The sequence below is a fragment of the Perissodus microlepis genome, chromosome 20 (assembly GCF_051167445.1).
Source record: "Perissodus microlepis isolate ML-2025 ecotype Zambia chromosome 20, ASM5116744v1, whole genome shotgun sequence".
NCBI classification, from domain to species: domain Eukaryota; kingdom Metazoa; phylum Chordata; class Actinopteri; order Cichliformes; family Cichlidae; genus Perissodus; species Perissodus microlepis.
Window position 1 is genome coordinate 9,277,616 of NC_140480.1, and position 24,932 is coordinate 9,302,547.

At 40.1% G+C, this 24,932-nt stretch overlaps 5 protein-coding genes across 10 annotated transcripts in view; 3 read left to right on the forward strand and 2 right to left on the reverse strand.

Annotated features, from left to right (window-relative positions):
• The window catches only part of cep104 (centrosomal protein 104), a 35,234-nt gene extending 27,213 nt beyond the window's left edge, over positions 1–8,021 (forward strand). For both annotated transcript variants that reach the window (XM_084916280.1, XM_084916281.1), the window contains 2 exons: positions 1,803–1,890; positions 6,029–8,021. In XM_084916280.1, the coding sequence (XP_084772406.1) occupies positions 1,803–1,890; positions 6,029–6,165 (225 nt within the window). In that variant the 3' untranslated portion in view covers positions 6,166–8,021. The remainder of the gene's footprint in view (positions 1–1,802; positions 1,891–6,028) is intronic.
• A 181-nt stretch (positions 8,022–8,202) lies between these two features.
• b3gnt7l (UDP-GlcNAc:betaGal beta-1,3-N-acetylglucosaminyltransferase 7, like) lies at positions 8,203–10,458 on the reverse strand. The gene has a single exon (XM_084916282.1). The coding sequence runs from the start codon at positions 10,174–10,176 to the stop codon at positions 8,941–8,943; it is 1,236 nt and encodes a 411-aa protein (XP_084772408.1). The 5' UTR covers positions 10,177–10,458; the 3' UTR covers positions 8,203–8,940.
• Positions 10,459–11,698: 1,240 nt separating this feature from the next.
• c20h1orf174 (chromosome 20 C1orf174 homolog) lies at positions 11,699–16,362 on the forward strand. Of its 2 annotated transcripts, none has more exons than XM_084916285.1 (4): positions 11,699–11,809; positions 12,861–12,932; positions 13,144–13,512; positions 14,184–16,362. In XM_084916285.1, exons 2-4 carry the CDS (start codon positions 12,861–12,863, stop codon positions 14,322–14,324), a joined length of 582 nt encoding a protein of 193 aa, XP_084772411.1. In that variant the 5' UTR covers positions 11,699–11,809; the 3' UTR covers positions 14,325–16,362. The 2 variants fall into 2 exon arrangements, with proteins under 2 accessions (XP_084772411.1, XP_084772410.1); XM_084916284.1 differs by lacking the exon at positions 11,699–11,809 and adding an exon at positions 11,816–11,967.
• A 106-nt stretch (positions 16,363–16,468) lies between these two features.
• On the reverse strand, positions 16,469–20,524 carry dffb (DNA fragmentation factor, beta polypeptide (caspase-activated DNase)). The gene is made up of 7 exons (XM_084916283.1): positions 19,543–20,524; positions 18,756–18,882; positions 18,452–18,637; positions 17,637–17,716; positions 17,363–17,536; positions 16,904–17,004; positions 16,469–16,806 (listed from the first exon to the last, which is right to left on the reverse strand). Exons 1-7 carry the CDS (start codon positions 19,654–19,656, stop codon positions 16,557–16,559), a joined length of 1,032 nt encoding a protein of 343 aa, XP_084772409.1. The 5' UTR covers positions 19,657–20,524; the 3' UTR covers positions 16,469–16,556.
• Positions 20,525–20,699: 175 nt separating this feature from the next.
• The window catches only part of nphp4 (nephronophthisis 4), a 198,624-nt gene continuing 194,391 nt past the window's right edge, over positions 20,700–24,932 (forward strand). For 2 of the 4 annotated variants that reach the window (XM_084916277.1, XM_084916276.1), the window contains exons 1-2: positions 20,700–21,017; positions 21,534–21,671. In XM_084916277.1, the coding sequence (XP_084772403.1) occupies positions 20,838–21,017; positions 21,534–21,671 (318 nt within the window). In that variant the 5' untranslated portion in view covers positions 20,700–20,837. Of the gene's footprint in view, positions 21,018–21,533; positions 21,672–24,932 lie in introns of those variants that run through there. The other 2 variants (XM_084916275.1, XM_084916279.1) reach the window with 2 other exon arrangements.

Consider the following 24,932-nt stretch of genomic DNA (forward strand, 5'->3'; position numbering starts at 1 on the left):
ACCGGATACAGATTATTCAGTTTAATTAATTTTATTTGTATACGACCAAATCACAACAGCAGTCACTGCAAAGCTGCAAGTTATATTGTAAGGTAAACAATAATACAGAGAAACCCCAACACTCAGATGACTCCCTTTGAGCAAGTACTTGGCAACAGTGGGAAGAAAAAAACTCCCTTTTCCCAGGAAGTAACCTCCGGCAGAACCAGGCTTAGGGAAGGGCGAGAGGAGGGATACAAAACAAAGATGCCCTGTGGACGAGAACCAGAGATTAATAATAACTACAGCGTGGATTAGAAACACATTCACACATAGACAATGAACACATCTCATCTTCCTACAATTGTAAAATAGACCACATTTTATTTGAAACAGCGGCAGTTTGGCTGCTGACGCAGTTCACAGCTCGGTATTATGTAGGTAAAGTTTCATCCCGTTTGTTTCTATTCAAGATTTGACAGTCACTGCGTCAAATGGGAAATATAAATAAACCTTGAATACACATTTGAATAGAAGTTGTTGAATGTAATATAAACACAGGGATAATAGTTTTGTGTCATCTTTAACAAGCGGTGCTCGTATTTCAGTGCTTTTGGAGTCGCACAGCTATCCATGCTTCTCTTTGGTGTGTCTGGGAAGCTGAAAGTGGATACGGAGCGAACAAGATTCTCTGTCTCACAAGGAGACGCAACGCTTGGTTCTCCGTTTCATTCATCTTTCGTTCTGGTTTGTGTCTTTGTGGGGCCTAATGAATCATGCAACTCATGTTTCAAAGACACAGTCTTCCTGCAAGTGTGCTCGCCCCGCCTGCCTCAGTTAGCAGCAACATTGTTGAGACACTTAATAGACCAGGGCATAAAGACCTAAAGGTGTGACTGTTGGGAAAGTTTGTGGATGTCATATATTACTTAATGTCCCTTGGTAGAATCTGTAGAGCAGATGTTTAATTTTTTCCGAGGAAAAAAAAAGGAAATGTAACTAAAGCAAAGTTGTAAACATAATGTAGTAATGGTCCTTTTTATATATGGATAAATGCAACAGTTTGACTCGATCGCCCTTCGTTTACAAATATCCTTTCCTTTCATTAATATTCTATGTAGAAAGGCACATTGCCAAAGAATGATGCTTTACTGCACACTACAGTGACTAACTTCCCTCCTCAGTACATACTGACAATCTGAAGTCAAAGTAAAAAGAGACAAAGAAGGTCTCTAAATGAAACTGAATTACTAGAATGAGGAAAGAGGTTTCAGAGTTTTCACTAAATATTTTTTAACTGTAATAATATTAATGACATAAGTACAGCTTGCTTGTCAGGTGTATTTAATAGTATCCATTTAGTCCTGTTGGTATGACAAAATATGGGTTAAGAACGATTCTAAAAAGACAAAGAATCACAAGAATAATTATTGATTAAGCTTCTTAATCCTTAAAAATCACTTGCAGCCTAAACAAAACATGAGATATAGATTATACACATCATTTTTTCCAACTTTATGGTGACACGTGCAAAGTATTATTGAGCCTTTCCTGCGATGCGTTTGTGCTCTCATTAAAAGTTTGACTCACTGCATGCAGTTTCTCACTTCACGCTCTCACATAAGGGAGAAAAAACTCACAGAAAGTTGCACTCTCTTTGCTGGAGGAGAGGCTGTAAGCCCAATGAAAGACTGCAGTGTTAGTAGGTAGGGAGGGCAGCCATTCAGGCCTTGACTGGGCCTACAGTAACCCCATGGTTGTCGCAGTCGTGAAAGTGCCTGGGAGAGGAGCAAACTCACTGAGCTACTTTGTCCCTGTTCCAGGCCTGGAAGGCTCACCTCATGGGCAGGGAGGGCTGTAAACAAAACTCACGCAGGACTGCGGCATCCCAAAGAACGCAGCCAGCACAAGGTAAAGCATTCATACACATCCTGTTTTTTTTTCCTTTTTTTTAGCCACTTTCCCAACGCTTACTGTGACAGGTACAGAAAGCACCCACGTTCAGCAGTTTTCCACTGTGGTTTTGTCCCCCAGTTGATAAAAGGATGTTTGTAAATTATAGTGAGAGATTAATTTGGAGTCTAGTGTAATGGGCTTTAGTGTATCATTTAGATTGATGTATGCTAGAACCCTCCGTTTTGGATGTGTGATTGATTGTTTTGTTTTTTTGTATCATACCTGATTGTGTGGTGATGCTAAAACAGCCTGTATTACTGTTTACATTATTTGATGCCAGAGAACCTTTAGTTCACTGTACACTTTAGGGCCATGGATCATTTGAAGCTGTCCTGTGGAGCTTTTTTTGTTGACAGTGTACACCTACATTTTATTAATCTTTTGGCATGCTACTACCACCAAATGACCATCGTGAGAATAACTTGAAACGTATGAAACAGGGACCTGCTCTGAAAAATGTTGCTTCATAAGTCGACTGTTTTTTGCAGTTGATCTTCATGTTTTCATTCTCACTGGCCGTCTTTGAAATTCTTTCCAGCTCACATTTGGAAAAGTGGCGTATAGGTGCATCACTGGTTTATAGCACAAACAATAAGCGTTTGATCTAATCAGAATGACATCACCATGTTATGCTGACATCGCAAAACCTTTTTGTTTATACTGGCCTTTCTAGTATTACAGGTTTCTTTGTTAAGTCTCCTGACAGTGGCGTGTCCAGCGGGGTGGCCCCCAACCAGACTGGCCACCCCGAAGCTAAAACAATAAAATTTAATGAAATATCAAATGTATGATTATGTCTTCACAGTGAAGCTCAGATATCCGAGTGTGAGTTAATGCAGCATCGGCTTCTGCACTATGAGCATCATGTTAGCAAAGGTAGGAGAGCCAAGCACAAAAGACGGCACCGCAGAAAACAATTTTTTGGCGAAAGATTAACAGGTTAACATAGCTGGACTGGCCATCGGGCATACCGGGCATTTGCCCGGTGGGCTGATGACTTTTTTTTTTTTTTTTTTTGTAACGGCATGAACAATGAGAGGTGGTGGATTGGCCAGATGCTGGCCGATGTGTAAAAATAACTTCTTCTCTCATTCTCTCCCCTCCCTCTCCTGTTCCTACTTCAATCATGAAACTGATCAATGATCAGCTGATCGGCTTTTCTCTCTTGTTTATTTATCGCCCACTTTGCGCCAGAAAGAGGAAACCAGCGGATGTCGTGCTAAACAACAGCAGCACGTTTAAGTTTGATCAGCTGTTGTTAGAATTTATTTAATATTAATTTCTAGTATCAGCTGATGTTTGCTGGAGCCACAGCCGTAAAAGCTGCTGGTCATGATGTCGGTTTGGTTATCTGGTGAGAGGGAAACATGAAGATGAAACCAGGAGATGTCCTTACTGAATCATCAGAGCTGAACAGGTGATGGAGAAACAGGTTTACCTTTTAGGTGACATGAATGAGTTGAAGGGAAGTTACCAACTGTTTCTGAGAGACAAATAACACCAGGATCCTTTTCTAAGTAGCTGACAGCTGGTAACTGTGCAGGGGCGGGTCTAGGAAAGTTTTGCCAGGGGGGCCAGGTAGGGCATTAACAGGGAAAGGGGGGCACAAAGAAATACTTTTCTTTCTTATTCTCATTTAAAATATCCAGCTTTTATTAAATAATTATCTGAATCTTGCGAACAAAGTTTTTATCTATCTTAAAATGTATAGAAATCATACATATACCAAAAAGACAGTGTACATCACTGTCACAACAGCGTTTGTTTTCATTCAAAGGCTTTATGGCTTTAATACCTGGTGGGCCGGTCTCTAGTCAAAATGCCCATTTTTTGTCCCAGTCCAGCCCTGCAGGTTAATACTGGCAGTGTCACCATGCCAGCTTGACTGTATTTCATCATCAGCCAGTGTTGTTCTTTATACATCAATATTACCAAAGTTTACCATAAGGCAGCATAGAAAGTATTTACTTGCTTTCAGGTTTTATTCAAATGTTAGTCTTTTCAGTTGTTTCCCCACTTTTTTCCTGTTTCAAAATCAAACAACAGTTTGTAAGAAGATTATCTTCTTTTTTTAATAGGGAGATAAAGTTTTGCATTGGCACTGGCTAATTTGCCAATTGTATGTTAAAAATGTTCGTATTTTAATATTCAAAAATGTTTTTGCCCAAAACATATGTGCACTATATGTCAGTAAAAATACTATGCAAATATTGCTGTCCTTGAATGCTGAATAAACACTGACAAAGCACTGATTGTATCTCTTGTACTTTATCAACACAGTATCTAAAAACTTTGCATTGTAGTGGTTAAAATCTCATTCTAATAAGAGTTAAAAGCGCATTCGGTTATTAGGTTTATAGGGTTATTGAATTATGGTTAACCGTTGGTAGAATTTTTTTTTTTTAACATTATCTGCCAGTTACATCTGCCACCCTTCTCCAAATCTGTGCCCCTACCTGGCCCCCCCAACAAAAATTTTCTAGACATGCCACTGTCTCCTGAACAATTTATTCTTGTCCTCTGTGGACACTTTTATGTAATCTACAGCGTCTTCTGCCAAGAGGAAATCCTGTGCTATCTGCTGACAACTCATTTGTTGGGGCTGGGCTAACAGGTTTTTACAGATGTTATGATTCTGTTACTAAAAATCAAATAGTTACTTTCATTCGGTGTCCTTTGTGGTGGAGGACAAGGTGAGACGGAAAGGATTTTACTCAAAATTGTGCAATGTAGCGCTGTCATGAGAGGAAGCGGAGGAGGGCCAGACATTAGAGTGTGAAGGTGAAAGCTCAAAGGAGGATACACCAGCTTTTGAAGAGCCTGGGCAATGATAAAATGATCACATTCACCTTACATTTACATCATACATATTATTAAATGTAGGGCTTTGAAGTTTTGTGGTATAATAATTCCTAGAATGTGTAATAAGAATACACACACACGCACACACAGATCAGATAAAAGTTTGATTTCTTCTTTGACCCTGTTGATCAGTATGATTAATAATATTTATCCTACAAGCGCATTAAACTGTAGCTCCCCTGTCTTTATCAATTCAATATTTAAACAGTACTTACATTTTGCACTATGTAGCATTAAACAGTAAAACAGGATGATGCTAACCATTATCACCAAGATAGCTGGTCCTCTGAATACATCAAACAGACAATAGTGAACCAGGTTTTTGAAAAAAATTAAGATCAGATCACACAACTCAAAGGGAGTTGCTAATTTTTAATGGTAGCATTATAACGTAAAACATTATTCAGCATATTTGTGTTAATGACTCAGATAAGCTAGGATACAGGTTTACTGGTTCTTTCAAAGCCCTTTCTTACATAATACTTCTTACATAATATTTTCATTTTTCTGCTGCTTAGCCTCCTCAAATACTGGCATATCATCCTCTGAGCTTTCACCTTCTTGGTCTGTCTGTCTCTCCTCCACATCATCTCCTGACAGCACCAGGTGTGACTCCCCTTCCATGATTCTGAATGCTGTCTGCCTTACTCAGCCCTTTGTTATACCTTCCATGATCATTCTTAGTTCCTTATAGATTTGAGTTAGTATTGTGTATGCATTTAGAGAGTTAAACTATCTGGAATTATGTGTTAAAATGATCTCATAGTTTCTTATTTCAGGCCTGTAGAACAAGTGAACAAAATGCCTGGGTGTGCCTCATAAGTGATGAGGGTGATCTACTCCCTTTGCAGCTACACTTGGAAAACCCCAGAGACTATTCTGATGGTCATCACACCACATCTTTATGTGTAAATACTGATATGTCAAAACCGGTGGCTAAGGGTAGAGAGGAGGTGGTCAGATGTTGCCTTTATGGGGGAAAGAGTTTATATTCATCAGAAGATAGAAGACAAAAGAAGAAAAACATTTGCCACAGCACCTTCCTTTCAGCCACGAAATTTAAATTATCTCGGAACTAAAATCAAAATATCGAAGTAATTTTTAGGCCAGGTCTTGGGAGGTTAATGATAAAGTGCATGCAAGAATATAAAGGCTCCCTGCTTTAATATTCCTCTCTCAGTTTACTGTAAAGTACCATTTTGTTTGTGCATATGTGTTTTGGTGTTTCCAGGCAGAGCTTTCGGTGGAACCAAGCTAAAGCAAAGCAGGTCATATGGAGCCCGAGCCAGAGCCAGGCCCATGGGCAGGGGCAGCCGAATCCCATCACTGGCTCCTTTAGCCAGAGGGTATCCACCAGGGAAGCATTAAAGCTGGTCTGAAGAAGCCCAGAGACGTCCCCTCACACTTCAACAGGAGAAAGCCAACAGTACCAGACGACCCCACCCACTCCATTATTTCCACATTCGGGCACTTTTGAGACGTTTCAGATGTATTCACTGACATATGCAATATATTTAAAGCCATTATTACTTTATGATTGAAGCCATTAATATATTTAAAGTCTTATAAGATCACAGAATTACAACACGGTGTTTTACCCATTGTTGAGACGATGACGTAAATTCTAATCCTGTTATGTGCGACAAAGTTCACACAGAACAGAAAATGCTTTTCACTACACGTCAAGCCTCTAGCCTCTCACACACCTGTCAAGTAAACATAGGCACACAGAGTGCTGTTTGCTGAAATCCCCTTATAGGATTTGTTGGTTTTGAGGCTCTTTTTTTCACTGCCATTTAGAGGAATTGTACAGCTTTAACGGGTAGTCCCTCACTGTTGGACCGCACTTCCCAACTGTGACTTTGTGTGACTCACAAGATGGATTTTAAACAGAGTTTGTGTAAAGGTAAAGCAGCAGTGTACAGGGTGATAGAACTTTAGGCTTGTGTTTTAGAAGTTGACCCCTCATAATGCAACCGGTGTAGTGAGGTTTTATGATTAGTTTCTGAGTGGTTATCTGCAATTTATAATTTATACATCCTTAAACTGCAGTATAAGCTCTCGCTTATAAACGTGCTATCGCAACGATTTTCTCACACCTAAAAAACAAACAAACAAGTGTAGCATGTAAACATTTATTTTATCCTAACCTTCAAATTGTAGAGTTTGAAGAGGCCAAACCTCTTGGAGTATGTAGAACTTCACTGCTTGTCTAACATGGCTTATTGCCTTCACCTGTGTAAATGTGCTAGTGCAAGTTTGGACCTTTTAAGATTTCATCCTCTGATCCATGCACCTTGCAGATAGCTAGCTGTCCCATGGAACTTCACCCACCTTCTAAACACTCTAAGAATTGGCAAGTTTATGCTGCAGAGCACAACTAAAATCAACAGTTTCTTGTGTAGAATCGGACTACACCAGATGAATGGGTTGAGAAACTGCTATGGGTAACCGTCGCAGTTTCAGTAAAAATATGTCTAATTGCTACATCCCTTCAGAAGTCGATGACTCATACCTTCTTGCACACCCAGTAACAGGAGGAGGAACGAGATCACAGTTTAGTTACAAGCAGAAGATGTTCTTTGCTTTGAGGGAAGCTTTGCTGTCGACTTCACACTTAGCCAACTGTTTACATATTTGCTTTCCTTTTATAATAATTCTATATAGAAATAGCACTTTGCCAAAGGATGATGTTTTACTGCTGAATTTCTAGCACACTGCAGTGACTTACTTCCCTCCACAATGCCTACTGATAGTATGAAGTAGAAGTAAAATGAGACAAAGCAGGTCTCTGAGTGAAACAGCACTGCTAGAATGAGAGAAGTGGAGAAGAATATGCTACATACTGTATGTAAACCACATGGTTTTCCCTCCAGTGTTCAGAATCACATCACTGGCTTCAAACTGATAGAATCACAAGCTGAAAAGTTAAATCCTACATATAACATTTAGCCTGGTTTATAATTATCTCTTCAGTTGTGCTCCTGTTGTGCTGCACAGTGTTATGATGACGACAAAGTGATTGTGATGTATCTGGAAACGGTAATAACGTTAATGTGAGCGTATGTTTTATTAGTGGGGAAACAACTTGCTTTAGTATGCTTCTGTACTGAGAGCTGCAGCAAAAGTAGATGTAAAAGTTGTGTTCATGCATTTGTAGTCAACAGCATTTTGACTTCTTTTTTTCTGCAGATGTATTTGTTAAATAAATCATTATTCAGGGATTATTGCACATGTGCTTCCATGTAATCAAAATTCCCCATTAGTGTTTCACCATAAAAGTTACATGTAATACACGGCTCTGTTTAGGAAACCCCTGTGTATTAAAAAAAATGGTCAGTGTCCAACTTCCAGGATTATTGTTGAGCAATATAAAACACATATCAATCAAGTTTTGCAACCTCATTCAGTGTTCACAAGAGAGCTCTGGTTTTATTGACACTAACACACATGAATTTACAGTGTTACACACACCTGGTTTCTTTGGTTTCAGGGCTGCCTCTGTAAATCTTACAAAACAAGGTAAAACAGAACCAATATATTATCTTTAAAATACCCATAATTAGATTTTTACAATTTACAATTTCTATTCAATAAAAATAATCATTCAAATATGAATGCAGCTGTGTGTTCTATGCTGTAAATCATGTAGTCGCATGTTACACTTGAACGTTGCAATGAAATCCTGAAGTCGGAAAAAGAAGCTTATGGGAAACACTTGGATGTAACAAGTCGGTCTTTTTCGCACCTGCACGAACACCCGTGGGTTTATTACATCTACGTCTCTAAATAAGTTTTTAAATTCAGATTAAGGCAGTACAGTCTGGAATGGCACAGAAACACGGATGCTTTCACAATGCAAAAGCTGTGCTCTAGTGGTTTTTACAAAACGGAAAATCAACCCATACAGAAGTGGAGAGGAGAGCGCCAACCTGCCGAGTCAGCTGAAAACAAATCAACCGTTTTAATGTGACACACAGTATTAAATTCAGTTCATCTTCCATGTCAGACCCATGCGTAACGGTAAAGGAAAAATTAACGTGACTCCGCAGATTGCGTAAAGATCATCAAGTATGATCGGCCAAAGAAGACTTTCCGTGAGCTCAGATTTAGTGAATGCATTTACTTTATACTTTCTGTCAATCATATCGAAGTTTTTTGTGCGCAGATCAGGTCTTGGCTGTGCACCACGCTCCACATCCTGAGCAGCTCCTGCGCGCTCAGTTTGTGGACCACGATTAGGTTTTTATAAAAGCAGGGCTCTGTGTTCATTGTGCTCGCCCTGCGTCTGGTGATGCCAAATGTCCTGAAGCCCGGATGCATCTCTGGGGATAAGTGGAGCCTCTGCAGGCACATCCCCAAAAACACATCGTCAATGGGGTACAACTCCACGCCCTCCGAGGCCACGAAGAGCCTTCGGGCTAAATAGGCGGACATCAGAAACCCCCCACCTCCCACGTAGGGTGGATACGGCTTGTCGTACAACTCCTTGGGGATGTAATATTTGCTCTGTCGGTTTCGGATGGGGATCGCCTTGGAGATGGTGTCCCCCATAAACAAGTTGGCCGCTTTGCGCTGCTCCACTTTGAAGTCGATGAGCTCCAGGAGGTTGTGCGTGTTCACAAACACATCATCGTCCCCCTTAAATATAAACTGCACTTTGGGGCAGTAGATATAGAACCACTTGAGAAAATTTACCTCTTTCAGAGTCAGGTTGAAGAAAGTGTCCATGAAGTCCCACTGCAGGATGTCCCCAAAGATTTGGTCCTCATACTCGATCAGTTTCTGTAGGTTCTTGGCGTCTTTGCCAGTGTTTGGGCTTCCGAGTAAAAACAAAGTTTTAATTTTCTTCCCATTCACGGTTTGCTCCTTCCCCCAGGTTTTACGCACGGCCTCCCTCCGGTCGTGCTGCTCGATAACGGACTTGACCACCACAAGGAGGTGAACGTTTCCATCGGCGCACTTCTCCGGGTGATTGATGAGCACGGGGAAATACCTGCAGTGTCTGTGAAGCACAAACTGGTGAAATCTCTGGTCCAAGCGCCGGAACCAGTCCTGGGTCCTCACCGATGCGTCCGCGCTACAGTTGAGAACCTGCGCGTCCCAAGAAGACCGAGTTACATTCGGGACCCGCTGTATCTCCAAATCCTTGACGGGCACGAGAGAATCTGAGGTCCCCGAACTGGTCACAACTGTCTTCTTGAATGAAAAACACTCAGAGCCGCACCAGGCCGGATCCCTCACATGTTTAATCCCCACTGCGTCTTTCTCCGACAGTTTCAGCTTTTGGATCATGAGAAAAGACGCAAAGATCAGAGACAGACTCAACAGGGGTTTCAGAAAAGCGGGGATCCGCTTTCTACGAAAAAAGTGATCCATTGCTGTCACCGTGACACGCTGGGACCCTCAGATGCCTTCATAATGTTTCACAACTGTGCGCCCGAGTGGAGACCGCAGTCCCACCTCACGAAGACACGGGGTAAGAGCGCTCAGTCAAGTGTCTCCTTGGCCACTTCTTGACCATGACAGCGCAGAGTGAAGTCACACATTCGTCCCTCTTTGCTGTCTAGTTCGTCCCGAAGCTTCTTCTCAGGGTTTGGCTCCACACAGACTATCTGGAGACCTGATGGAGGATACCACTATCTCACCTCACCCCCCAAATATCTCCTCCCCTTAATGAACTAAACTGATCTGGGACCGGCAGATATCCCATTTCTCTCTCTCTCTCTGTCTAACACACACACACACACACACACACACACACACACACACACACACACACACACACACACACTGTTCACCAGGTTTTGCGATCCACTAGCCACTACAACCTTATCTTATTCTTAATATTAAATATCAGTAGCTCCTTTAATCCGCGTTAATTTTCATGATTACAAGTGATAGAAAACAGAACTAAAATACAACGAAATGATTCAGAAATAATTCAACAACCATCTACGTGTGAGGAATAAAACAAACACCACGGCGTTTATAAAGGAACAGCGATGATGATTTTCTAAAGAAGTTTGACAGTCCAATTTTAATTCCAGTGCTAGGTGAGAAATACTGGACTACAGCCCTCCTCGAGCTGTCTCGGTGTTTTCTGTCTCCTAACGTACAACAATCCCACACTGAGTCCGTGACGCCGAGATCCGTGGGGCCCCACCATCTGTTGCCGCGTGTTGTTGTCGGTTGCTCTGGAGGAGAGGGAGGCAATCAATAGCCTCCTGACTGGAACTGTTCGATGAATGACAGAACATGAAATGATTTCTAAATTATGTTTATTTATTGTTTTGTTACCGGACAGAGTCAACTGTATGTTCTAAATTATTACACAGCTGTTAAAACCGAAGCCAGTGTGATCTGTTGGCTGACTAAAAGAATTAGACGCTTCTTTAAAAACCTTATTGCGCCATCTTGTGGACATCGATTGGAACTGCATTCGACTTTCGGAATCTCCTCCTTCATACGTCACTGCTAAACAAAAGCCAAACTTTGAAACATGGCGTGAACTGGCATTTTACGTATGATTGTCCAATCTCACAAAATAACACGGAGAAATACGAGCTTACTGTGAACCAGCGTGTCACGAGAACCCCTTTCATTAGCACAAGTCACGAGACGGGTGGAAACAACTCCCGCAGAATCACTGAGATCGCGTAAAAGTTGAGAAAGCCAAGTTTGTCAAAAAATAAAATATTAAAATAGTGGGAAAAAAAACCTAAACGAAAATAACATACATAGAAAAATAGATCTAGTAAAAAGCATTTACAAACCCCTCGAACTAAACTACTTTTAATTACATATATATTTTGTAATAGAAATCTAATATTATATATATATAAATATAAAATAACACGTGCATTTTAAGATATACTTATTTTTTTCTCTATTTTCTCTAATGCTCTTTAGTACGGGGTGGCGTCGATGGCGGTGTAGTGTGGCGCAGAGGACGTCCTGATATTGAAACTACAGACCTCTGAGTGAACCTCACCAGCAGGAAATACACCGGGTAGGCGGCGGGGAGCGCTTACGTCGTAAAATTATCGCCGTTGTTTAGTCGCTAGTTGAAGCCAGCCGATTGGAAAGCCAGAAAACCCCAAGGTGGTGTAAACTTTCAATATCGTAGCTGAAAAACCTAAATATCCACGCCGGCAAATGATACATAAGGCAAGTACGTGTTTAATTAAATGAGAAAACCGGCAGGCAGGTCAAATTAGTTATTTTTTTCTCTCCTACTGTTAGCTCGTAGCTGGCCGCATTAGCTTGTTGCCGAGATGTCGAAATTAGGCGTTTTTGTTGTGTTTAGTGACGCCTAGCTTCGTCGTGACCTTCGTGTTGGTGTTATTGTACCGATACAGACGGCTGGAGTCATTGTTCTAGCAACATAACTAGCATGGTTCACATTATGATACCCGGGGCATTTTTGACTTGGGGGGGCGGGTGGGTTATTTTCCGACGATATTGCTTTGATTTTTGTAGGCAAAAGCTAGCTGCTGTGCTGAGCAGGTGTTGTTGTCTTAGCAGTTCAGCTATCAGCTGCCTTTTATGGACTTACATTCGGCGTAGCTCGGGCACGTCTACATGTGAAAAAGCAACGCTGGAGGGATTAGGGATGTACTGGAAGAACTGGGTCATAGTTGACGAGTAACGTGACTTTAATTTGCCAGTAAATTAGCAGGAGTTTAGCCGGCGGAGGATAGAGGGGTGCTGTTGGAGGGTTTAAGCAGCTCAGCGGGACTGCAGAGCCAGCTTTATAGCTATCCATTGACGTTGTCCACTATTTAATTTTTTTTTGTTAAGACAGTGTTTAAAATGGAAAATGACAAATCTGTATGCAAGCGAAAATTCTAAAACTGTCCCCGTTAAACAGCTGCCCGATAAATTTAGCTTCTTTTACTGAGTGGAGTGAAAACATTTGCTAATTTTCTGCTTAGCAGGAGCAAACGCTGGTATTATGACGGCTTCCTCTCAGCTGACTAAAACCATAGTTTGTTTTTTTCCCACGATGTCATTGCATTAATAAAGTACTTTATATAAACAAACATCATGATGCTTTGCAGATGCCTGGTGAAGTTGATCATTTGAAGCCAAGAAAGAGGAAGAGCAGCTCTGAGACCAGAAACTCCAGAAAGGTTTGTTTTGTCTGTGTACATAATGCTGCAGATGTGTGATGAGTCAAAAAGAAAGGCAGGAGTTATAGTTATCTACACCCCTACAGCTGTAACCCCTACACCGGACAGCTGTGAGTGGCTCCAAATTAACTGGATCTGATTACTGCAGTGGAGTCCCGCTGTGGTTACCCCAACATCATCCTAACTTTGTTCCTTAACTTTTGTATCATAGACATCTGCTGCAAGGAGGAGATGTGTGAAAAGTCCAAAGGCGAACTCGGCATCTGAGAGCAGCTCAGCAGTTGGGAACACTAAAGCAGCTGGTCCTCTGGAGAGAGACTCCTGCATCAGCTGTGAATGCCACCAGTCTTCTGGCAGGAGGAGGTGCTCAGCATCACCAGAGCATGAAGGACAGGAAGGTAAAGAGAACGCGCTGATGATGGGACAGGATTCAGACAGCTGCGTAATGAATAGCATCTGGGACAAATATGAGCCTGAGCATATGGATTATGAAGAAATGGGCAGAATTATGTTCCCAGATGATGACAGTAATCAGATCCTTCCTGTGGAGCAGTTCTTTGGAAACTTGGATGCTGTACAGGTGAGGCATGTTGGTTTTAATTCCTGGGGGAAACAAGGGTTTTTTTTTTGTTTGGTAAAGAAAACGTCTGCTTACTGATGATCAGTTTAGAAGAATCATCATCCATATCTATTCATTTACAGCTGCACTTCTAGGGTGTTTTGCAATAGACATGGGAGTTGAAAGATATGTTAGACTTGTTATACATTTGGACCTTGAAATTGGTGCATTATTGGATGTACCAAAAGGCTCTTCCTGCTAATAAAACACAAAAGATGGGCAATAATGTGCAGAGTAGAAGACCATGAGTTGTTACATAAAAGCCTCACTGTGCCAGGAGTCCCTAACGTATACATTATAAGTTTGCCTTGAGGTTTGGATTCTTTCTCTCCAATAAATATGATTGCTGATTTTTTTTTTTCCCCTTCTCTTTTTCTGGTCTCACTCACAGTTAACATTAAATAAACTGACATAACCCTCTTATAAGCAGGGCTGGAGTAATATGAGAGCAGTAACAACCCCTAGTTAGATTTGTTACTCACTGATAACTTGAATTTTATCCATACACATAGATTTTATCCCCCCACTCCCACCACATCTCTAGGCCCATCATTCCTGCAGTTATATCTTCAGCACAATTGGTGAAAATAATGTTGCAATAAATGAATTCTAAATACGGATTCATCCCACAGGATTTTCCTGAAAGATCATCCTCGTCTTCTAGCCGCGCCCAAAGGAAGAACAGGAGGCGACATTACTACGCTAGAGAGGACAGCGATGAAGACGAGGTGGATTTCAGCGGTGTGCAGCGAGACAACGGGGTGGGCACTTAGTGAAGAGTTGCCGCTCTTATAACTGAGAAAGTTCTGCTCATGAAAAGACATTAAACCTCTCAGCACTTAGAAAACTACCTGCTCAAACATTGCATTCAATCAATAATTAGATTTTAAAAAAGTCATAACTGCAATAGTAAAATGAAAATGGCCAATGTGAGTAAATGCAGTAATGTTTGTGAAATTATTGCTGAATGTATGCTCACATAACACCTGGTGTAACTAGGGCTGCCACGAGTAGTCGACTAGTCACGATTACGTCGACTATCAAAATCGTCGACGACTGATTTAATAGTCGACGTGTCGTTTGAAGCTTTGTAAGATCCCAAAAGACGCAGGAATAAGTAGTAGGATTTAAGAGTGTAATAACGGACTGAAACAGAAGATGGCAGCACTGCATGTACAAGGATACCAGCTGCCGTTAAACCCCGAAGAAGAAGTAGCTCTGTCCCACAATTCATAGCGCGGCCCAGCTCAGTTTCCAACAACGGCAGCAGCTAGTTAGTTTTAATATTACTGTTATTATTCTTTCTGGGTCACAAAATAAACGTTTAACATATTTTCAGGCGAGAATGTAGCTGTGTAAACCTCAAATATCTGCTCAGTTTATCAAGACACCACATATTTTCAGAAGCGCTCCGACGTTTTCAGAGACTCCTGTTACCCACTAGCTCGATAGCTAGCCGGGGGCAATGCTCACTAGAGCCCGTGAGAACACCGGACTCCCGGCAAATCGTTTTCAAACCCACCGCCGTCTTTCGCTACTCAGGTTAAACATGATATATAAGTCATTTAGATAACTTAAAAATGTTATTGTTTGGCTTCTTTAATATTTTATTTGTTCCTGAGTAAATCGGTTTGGCTGAGATTAAAGTTATAGTTTTTACACAGCTGAATAAACGTCAAGCAGACAATTGATTATCAGAAGTGTGAGATGCTCGAGAATATACTCCGGTGTCCTGTTATATTTTAGATAGCAAGGAGTTTATTAAACTTAACCGAAACAATCTGCAAATTTCATTAAAATTTAACAAACTATCATCTTGTCTTTATTTTTAGTTAGCACATACCTTAAACACTTAAAGCTGTAAGCTAATGATAGTTATATAAGAGCAGATGCATGCTGGTGCAATAAGCTGTACTTTTACGTCCAATGGATGCATGATCTGATTAGTCGACTAATCGCAAAAATAATCGGTGACTAGTCGACTATCAAAATAATCGTTTGTGGCAGCCCTAGGTGTAACTATATCTGGTGTAACCATCACCAGTGTTTATAGCACTTTGTGTAGAAAATTGAAATCCTGAGTGCAGCTTCAGATTAGCCTCTGAGATACTAAAGAAAATGCTGGATTTAAGTTTTTGTTTTCCCATACAAATGAAAACTGATTAATTGCCAATGTTACATGCTGACAAGAGCAACAGAGTGACAATTTCAGTCTAAGTTTAGATTACACGTCTGTAATGAGGAGGGATGGAGCATGAACATCTGTACTGAGAGCTTTAATAGCACAAATTCATTGCTTAAGCTGAACATCTTCAACAGTTTTCTGCATAAAAGTCATTATTCACCAAGTGTCTCTTCATCCTCCACTCGTGTGTGCTCACGTTTCTGGCAGCTTTGAAATATATAACACATCTGTATCAATACATAATCAACGTAATGAATTAATTTTCCCTGAGAGGGTTCTTCTAAAATTTGTAAGAGAGTGTTGTTTAAAAAAAACCCCAAAAAGGTTCCTCATACAAGACTGCAGTCTGAAAGACTGGATAATTTAAACCTGAGTGAAAATGTAATCTAACCAAGAGGTTAACAGTAATTGCACTAGATGTTGTCGCCTGTATTTTTTACATGACTGTTCTAAACCGTCCAAATATTTTATATATTTACTGCCTTATTTATGTCAATTTGCTTTTCACATTCTATGCAGCATTCTCAGTAAATGCATGATTCGTTATCATCTTTGTACTTAATTTGTGTACTTTACATCACAGTGCCAATACAGTGAACAAATAAATGAATTTCATGGTTTCTTAAGTGTGGTCGATCACTTCCAATATGAAATTAAAGCTCAGCATGGTGGGTTTGGAGCTCAAGCTAATGTCACGACTACGTCGAGGAGATTGCAAGGGCAAATTTACCTTTCCAGCTGATGTGATGGGTTCTTTTAAGAGTTAATTATTTACCAAGTTCATCAAACAAATCACAGTCCACTCATTTGTCACAGGACTTCAAGTCATGCGCCGTTTCTTTACTTTGGGCTTCTGTTTTGCTTTTAGATCCTTGGTGGCATTATTATAGATCTTCTTGGTGTCACACTGCAGGTTGTGAGCTCCTTTTTTGTGGCAGACAATGTGGACCAGCTTCAGGTTTTCCCTCGTGAACAGGAGTTGGTAGAAGTAGTTCAGGTTGATGTCAGTGCTCCTGTGATTCTGCAGAGCTTCCAGCAGAGCGGGAATAACTGTCCTCTTCTTTTCAATCCTGGAAACAAATTGAAGAATTGCATGAAAGGATGTAAAGCAAAAACAAGAAAAAAACCTCAAAAAAATCTTGTAAATAAACTAAAGGTGGCGTGAACCTGTGGTCCAAATTCCAAGTGCTGAAGACAATCCTGCCCTCGCGGCTTCCATAGGGGTTGATAGAGTGAAGAGATTTGCACACTTTCTCATCAAATGATCCCTGAGGACGCAATTTAGAGGAAGAGGAACTTAGTCTGAAGCACATCTGGACTTTTAATATTTTTGAGACATTTTAAATGTAATGACTGTTAAGCCGAGTTAAACACTACTTTATATCTTTGCTCTGATTCTCACACCACAGTGCACTTTTGTCTCTGACTCTTCTGTTCACATACAACTAACCTCGGACAAGTCATTTGGAGTAGATCCCAGCTACTCTGTACAGATTCAAGAGTCTTTCCCTCAGAGCTCAAAAGCCTGTCTGTGACAGTGTAAAACTCATGTTGCCTGCATTTGTTTCTCATGCCCATTCAATTCTGTTAGACCTTAATACCTCACAGCTTGTATTCTTGTAGTACCTGGCAGGTGAACCATCCCTCCTGAGTACAAAGGCGATCTGGTTGCTTTTCAGTCCTGTCAAAGTAGCAGCCATTATACTTGGCTGTTTTCAGCATTTCTGCGAGGCTCTGGGAGGTTTTCAAAAACTCTGCCCTCACCTTTGCTTTCTGTATGGATTTGGTGGCATCATCCAGCTGACAAAAACAACAAAAAACACAACTGTTAGAACAGCTGACTGTGGAGCAATCCTGTAAAGACCTCAGGTACAGAGTGTTACCTGGCTCCCAAGTTTACCTCTTTCAAGTAGCTGCGTATCCTGCTTTCACAGTTGTACTTCATGTAGGCAGACTTTGTTTTAAATCGAGAATCAACACCTGAAGAGAAACACAAATAACAAGATGCTTAACAGATTAATTTAGACTCACATCAAGAGAAACATCTGTGAAAAAGTGATCAATTATACAGACGTAGTCACACTGCTCAAACATTTTCCAAATATAATGGTGTTGAGTCTTCACAATGCTTTTATACTGGAAAAAGACACATGACTGACTTAATCTATTCATGGTTTCCCAGATCTCTAGTAACAGTAGCACATATCTTATAGTGCTTTTCTTTAAAGGGATTTCTTTACATTGACACAATATTTGTAATACTGCCTGTGTACAGCACCATAATGGATTTTAAAATCAATCAAAATGTGTTTAAAGTGCAAATTTTCAGCTTTATTTCAAGGGGTTTGATCAAAGTGTTGCATTAACTGTTTGGGAATTCGAGTCCTTTTTATACATAAGCCCCATTTTCAGAGGAAGTTAGTTTTTTTTATTTAAATCTATTTATTTATTAATTATTATAATTTATATTATTATTCACAGTACATGTGAAGAAGTAGCAAAGTCCAGCAGAGAGCAGTAGGGCGGGGCAGCCTCCACCCTTCATGACCCTCATAGGTCAAGGCTCAGCAAGCCTGTTAAATCCCTTGAATTAAAGCTGAAAGTCTGCACTCCAATCACATCTTGATTGTTTGCTTTAAAAGCCACGACAGGAAAAGTCTGAGGAACTCTAAAACAAAACAAAGAGTGCTTCTCCAAGAGGATGAAGGCTGCTACCTTGGAACCAGTCTTCGTCCTCCTCTCTGCTCTCCAGCTCCGACCTATCCTCCAGGTTCTGTAGCAGGTCTGTCAGGATTTTACGCCTCTTTGAAGATTTCTCATCAGAGAGGAGCCCCTTCGCTGCTTCAATGAGGCTGTCGGCATGCCGGTCTGTGTTGAGTAGCTGACTGATGTCACACACAACTAAAAATCAGATGCATAAAGATTAGGCAACATCACAATCATCCAGCAGTTTAGCTGACTGGGAGAATAAAAACACAAGTTTACAGTAGAAACCCTTGTCTGGTGTTGATCCTCCTACCTCCACTCCAGGTCTGCCCTTTAGATATAAGAACCAATTCGGTGTTATCCGCCAAAGTTGGGAAAAATTCTTCCGTCACTATTGTCCCGTCCTCATACAAGCAAACACGTGCACCAGAGAGTGGCACCTGGACTCGTGGAGAACATAACAGGTAAAAACACCAATGACAAATGTGTTGTGTGGACTAGAAGTAGAAGCTTTTTCGACCAGATAACTAATCTGTAAACTTGACATATTTTATAAGAGAGCCATCTGTGAGAGTCTGCTCAGATTAAATGGATTTATTTATCCGATGTAAACTCCAATTAAACCAAATCCCTGCAGTACAGATTTCCTCTTCCACCAACAGATCATTTTCTCTTTGTTTCAGCGAGTTTATACAAAATGTGCCCGAGGCCATACTTAATAATGAACGAATTCTGCTCCCAGCCCATCATAAACAGAATTTAATCTAAATGGAATTTTAAAAAAGCATCTTGAAATATGAACGTAGAGGCTACATGTCACTTTGACCTGAACGTGACATAACTGTTGCTTTTTCACTTACATCCTGTTTACCGAGTTCCCTAAAAATGATGTGAAAATTATTTTATGTCGTATCTTCTTCACAGTGGAGATGATCTTGGACCAAACCAATCACGTATCGAGTTACTACTAATTAGGAAAAATAAAAGCCTAATTTCTTTTGTTTACTAGCAGCGATGACGTTTATGTCACATCCTCTCAGATAAAAAAGCGGAACAGCCGTATAAGGTGTTAAAAACTAACTAATTCCCACAAGACTCACCTGTAGCAAATTGCAGACCTTCTTCAGTAGTTCCTTCACATCTTTTGCGGCAATTCCGTATTTCCTGTTTTCACTGTAACTCCTAATTTTCACAGGTTTAATTTTCCCGAACATTTCGCTGTTTTGTTTTCGGTTTGTACCTACCGCTTCCTTCTTCTTCCTCCTCTTGAGGCTCGGAGCAGCAGCGGACGTGTGTGATTGCCCCCTACTGGTGCTTTTCCTTACTTTCTTTGCTATTGTGGCGTGATTGGTGGTGAAAGTAACTTATATTTATTTACATTACAATAATATCTTCATGGGGAAAACATTCTGCGTGTAGTAGACACACTGGATGTCAAGTACACGTTGTGAATATTAATGATTACAATAATAATGCAATTCAAATGGCTTTATTAGCGTAACAGGTTATGCAACACTTGATAACAAGTCACACATCTGTCTTAATCCCTTTTGAAATCTTCTTTGGATTCTCACAGTTCTGTTTTTGTCTTCCTCTTTCAAACACTGGGCCAGTACCTGGTTAGGATTTTCTCTGCTATATATCTCTGAAAGTGGAGAGCTGTTTTTGCCAGATCATAATACATAGATTATTCTGACATTCTCTTTTCTTTTCAGTGCATAATTTGTTTTTCTGTCTATTGGTTTTAGACAGAAGTGTTTTGTGAGAATGGGCAGCATGTGTCCTTCTGGGGGAACTGAGTCTAAGCACCCCCCTGAATTAGCTGCTCATGTGTTCGCCATATCAGCTTAAGACTACAGCCACAGCTCCTCCTACAAATTATACTCTACTAATATATTAAAGATAATTATTACATGTGTATATTTAAAAAGAAAATAACATTTATATTGCGAGTGTGGCAATAAACTAACTTTAAATTGGAGATGCTGACGTTCATACAAGACCTAAATGGAAAGATGAGTATTACCATAGCAACTGACGCAGCACGACGGGAAATACCAACTGAAAGGTATGAACGATTAGAGGCGGCCAATGCGAATTTTTCTGTATATTTTAAATTTCGGGAATAAAATGTAGACTTGCGTTAGAAAATACAATTCGTATATTAAGTATATTTTCAAATAATGTTTCTCCCTCGTGGACGCTCCTGATGAAATAATTTATTACATATCCCCCTTTGTTCTAAATGGTAGAATCTGATTTCAATATGGCGGCCACGGCTTAAACATCTGAACGGATGGAGAAGAGTAAATTCAGACTAAAACATTGGTTGCGTTCAACATTTTTGAGTTTTTTTTGTTCAATGTCAGGCTAATGTTTATTTTAACTAAAGGACATGGTGAAAATAGAAGACATACCCAGAATGGCGGACGACTGGAAGCAATTGTTTGAGAGGAACCGGGTGGTTCCCCCGCACAGCCAGACCGTAAGGCTGGCTGTGGAAAGCCGCTTCACCCAGTCCCACGGCTTCCAGCTCACCCTCAACCGTGTCACTGCAACTCACCTCCCACCCCAGGTGACTGTTTACAGTTAGCTTTCAGTGCTAATTAAAAACATAGAAACAACTCTGCTATAGCAATTCACTAGAGGTTTAGCAAACCTAAATTCAATGTATTTTAATCTGTGAGCTTCACTTTGTATTGACTGTCAAAATAAAAGTCACGATAAGGCCTATTCAGTATCCATCTCTGTGACACTGCGCCTGAAGAAATCTCGCGAACCTTTGAAAAATGTTATATTTGAAGGCAACCATACATTTTTTTTAATCAGACACACAATCAATGTCATGGGATTATTAGTAAATTCGGTCTATATATAGAGCATCAAACAGTACCAAAGTGAATCTGACATCCACTACTTGCTGGCATTATCAGTTACAGGGATGCAAAACTGAGCATTCAGATATTGGGAACCTCATTCTGGGGTGTTTTTCATGAAGTTGGATAATAGTCATAAAGGAGGATTTAAGTTTAACTCTTCACTTGTTAACAGTGACTTTTCTAAGATGCATATGCTTCCTTTTTGCTCATAGGAGAAGGCAGTGGGAGAACAAAGTGTGACTTACCAACTACGGGCAACGCTGTTTGACAGAAATCATCAGCACTTTTTTGGGAAAACATGGAAGAGCTCATCTCAGACAATAAAAAACAACAAGATCACTTTCAATGAGGTAACTCTTCTCTAACAGGCATCCCACTGAAACAAGTTTACTCCAAACAGCACACAGCTGTTGCATATATATATAGGCTCTTTTAAAAACCCCTCTCATGTTATTTTGGCAAACAGCGAGTAGATGATTATGTAGTAAAATCAATGTGTATTCATCCATAAATTCCATTCATTTAGGGCAGCTGTTATTTAATTAAAAGCAACTCAAAAGCTTTACCAATTAGCCGTCTTTAAATTAGCAGCATTGATTTCCCTGAGTTCTGCTATGCTCTTGAGGATCCTGTCAGCTAAAGCACAGCAAATTACAAACTGAAGTGATTGCCAATAAGTGATTCCAGTTGCATTTGATGATTTCGATTCTTTTTTCTCATCCTGCAAGTTGAAGAAGAGCTAATTTCCTTGTGAGGTAAAAACTTAGTATTAGAGAGAACTTTGAGACAAAGTTTCATAGAAAATATCATGATTGTATTACAGATGTGTGCCACTTTATGGCAGTGATCAGTTAGTCCTGGAAACTCTAATAACTGAAAAAGCACGTCATTCATTACATTGATAGAAAAATCACATATTATGTCCAGTATTGCTAGAAAGACCTTTTACTCGTTCATTAACTATTCTTTACTTGTCTGGCAGTGGTAATTGTATATAATGTGGTGAAGTGTAATAAATAGCGTAGTCGTCGTCCCCCCCCAAAAAAAAAAAAACCCCAAAAAAACAAAAAACAAAACAAAAACATTATACAAATTGAAAAATGAGAGTTTTTCAATTTTGTAATTTTTATTTCAAAAATACCCCCACTAGCCCGTTTTGATTTTGTTTACTTTGGATAGTGTGCCCAGGTTAAAGTTGTGTGGAGTAATGTACAGTGTGTAGTTGTTCAGCTTAATGAACTAGACAAACTGTGCAGCTCATCCTGTAACAGCAGTGCCAAAACCAATAGGAGGATCAGACAGATTCATATCTCAGAAGTATGTGATCGCATCTCCCCATATCAGTGAGACTGAAGTTTGCCTGCTGAAATTCATGTGTTGTGGTGCCAAAAGTAGTAGTGCAACATCATCATGTTTCTCAATACTTTGTATTACTTTTAGTGTCAGGTTCAGACAGAATGACCTCTGTGCAAAGTGAGGGAATTTTCAGCCGCCAGCAAATGTGTTTGAGCTAGTTTCATCTAGAAGCAAATGACATGAGCGCTTTGCCCTTTCTGGGCCATTAGGTGAAGTCCAAACAGGCTGAAATAAGTGTGAGTGACCACATGAGACCGACAGCAGCAGGGCAAAAAAGAAAGATGTCCATTTGTAACTGTTCAGCAGTTCTGCTAAGCACCAGCTGGGGGTTTTTGAGTAAGCCATTGCCCTTGGAGATGCTGTGATTTGCTTTCTATGATTGTGTGACAACCAATCATAAAAAAAAAAGCTGCCAGTGTAACATTGTGGAGACTTTGGTTTGTTGTGCTACTTTTGCTTAGCCTTCTTTGCTTCACACTCTCTCTGAACAGATGTGATTGAAAAATCAATCAACTCTTTTCACTCAAGACTGTGTACTAGCTACAGAAAACTTAACATCTAATAGTGCACATAGCAGGGTGCCTCATTTAATGTGCTCGCAGTTGCAACTCATTAGTTATCTGCCCATTCACACAAGTGAACAAGAACAAACGTGTCTGCTACCTTGCTATAACTGTCATCATGGATTTAACTTGTGCAATCAACAAGATCAGCAGTCCTGCTAAGAAATCAGCATGAGGTTGTTTGCAATTGATACACAAAACCTGCAAAAGACCCAGTGAACTATAAAATGGGCCAAGTAACTTGTGAATAGTCTTTGGCCATGGTAGCATTTCTGCCTGGACTGAATTACAGTACAGCACCCTGGAAGCCGGCTTCCCAACCAAAACACTCTTTTTTTGTTTACTCAAAAAAAAAAAAAAAAAAAAAAAAGATACAGTGGGCGTTTAGTGTTATCCTACTGTGTTGTGCTAGTAAGATATTGAGTCTCAGAAGATACCAGAGGCTTGTAGTACAAAGCAGGATTTTGTCTTATCCAGATAACTTCTTAATTAACCCTGAGTTTGCCCCCTGACCCTTCAATTCTCTGGAAAATAGCGACACCATCGTTGGACGAGCCTTTGCCCACTGTACCCACATAGTAGGATGGGATAAAGTTTTTTTTTTTAAATAAAATCTCATATCTAGGAATTTTCCCCCAGTAAGAATTCCCCCAGTAACTTCCAATTCTAGACTTTCACATTTATTCAGTCTCACATTTATTCAGAGCGACTTTGTATTTGTGGTTTTTGTATCAAATTTCCTACATTAGAAATCTGTTTTTTTTTTTAATTTTTATTCTTTAGTTGGTCTCAAACTCTTAAACACCACTGAGACTGCAGCTGAAAGAATAAAAGCTAAAACCTGTCTTCTAAAAATTAATTGAATTAAATACTCAATTATATTCCATCAGATTCTCCTGTGGCCTAATGATAGAGCTGTGATACTGATAAATCTGTTAAATTATACAATCAGTATTTTTGCCAGCTCTCTTCCCAGGCTTCAAATACAGTAGACTTTATTACTATAATAGATCTTGTCCAGTCTTATTGACTGCAAAGCACTTAAAGCGCTCACGTGTTTATATAGGACTTTTAGTATTAAACTGTTTTATAGTGCTTTCCCTCTCTCTCTCTCTCTCTCGCTCTCAGACACACACTCTGCTGCTTTTTCTGTAGCAGATGTGTTGCTTTCTGTCTGCATTGTGTGTTTAACAATCAGCTGATCTGCTACCAGTACACTTATCCATGCTTGTAATTGGTTAGCCAGTTGGTCTCCTGCATGGGAAACCCTGGGTTAACTTGGTGAGCTGATAACCAGGCTCATGTGAGGGCTTATTCTGATTGGCGAAGTTAAAATCAGTCACTCCGGAAAACAGAGTTGCAGAGGGGTGCAACATAACTAAGATTGCCCTTTGGGACAGCTACAAGTACTTATGTAATGCTTGGTGTGATTTAGCACATGTATTAATATTTTTATGTTTATTGACTTGGGATTGCAGTTGTATGCAGTTTCAGTCAAAGGTCAGATTTGTTGCACTTTAGTCTTTACGATTCATTTTCTTTTTTTCCAAACATGGTTTCAGTCTGTTCAGAGTCTTTGAGTCTTTTCTTCTCTGTAATCAAGGGGAACAAAAACGGGGAACAAAAAAGTATTTTTGATGTCAAGCTGCATGGTGTACTCTGAAAGATCTGCTTTGATGATGAAATTTTCAA

What these genes read in the sequence shown, in the direction of transcription:
- b3gnt7l (XM_084916282.1), bottom strand. Translation starts at nt 10,176, where the DNA reads ATGGATCACTTTTTTCGTAGAAAGCGGATCCCCGCTTTTCTGAAACCC.
- dffb (XM_084916283.1), bottom strand. Translation starts at nt 19,656, where the DNA reads ATGTTCGGGAAAATTAAACCTGTGAAAATTAGGAGTTACAGTGAAAAC. An exon ending in TACGCAGCTACTTGAAAGAG is followed by an intron (nt 17,537 to 17,636) that starts GTAAACTTGGGA and finishes TGTTTTTGTCAG; the next exon opens with CTGGATGATGCCACCAAATC. An exon ending in AGGGATGGTTCACCTGCCAG is followed by an intron (nt 17,005 to 17,362) that starts GTACTACAAGAA and finishes TTGCGTCCTCAG; the next exon opens with GGATCATTTGATGAGAAAGT.
- c20h1orf174 (XM_084916284.1), top strand. An exon ending in AGACCAGAAACTCCAGAAAG is followed by an intron (nt 12,933 to 13,143) that starts GTTTGTTTTGTC and finishes TTTGTATCATAG; the next exon opens with ACATCTGCTGCAAGGAGGAG. An exon ending in GAAACTTGGATGCTGTACAG is followed by an intron (nt 13,513 to 14,183) that starts GTGAGGCATGTT and finishes TTCATCCCACAG; the next exon opens with GATTTTCCTGAAAGATCATC.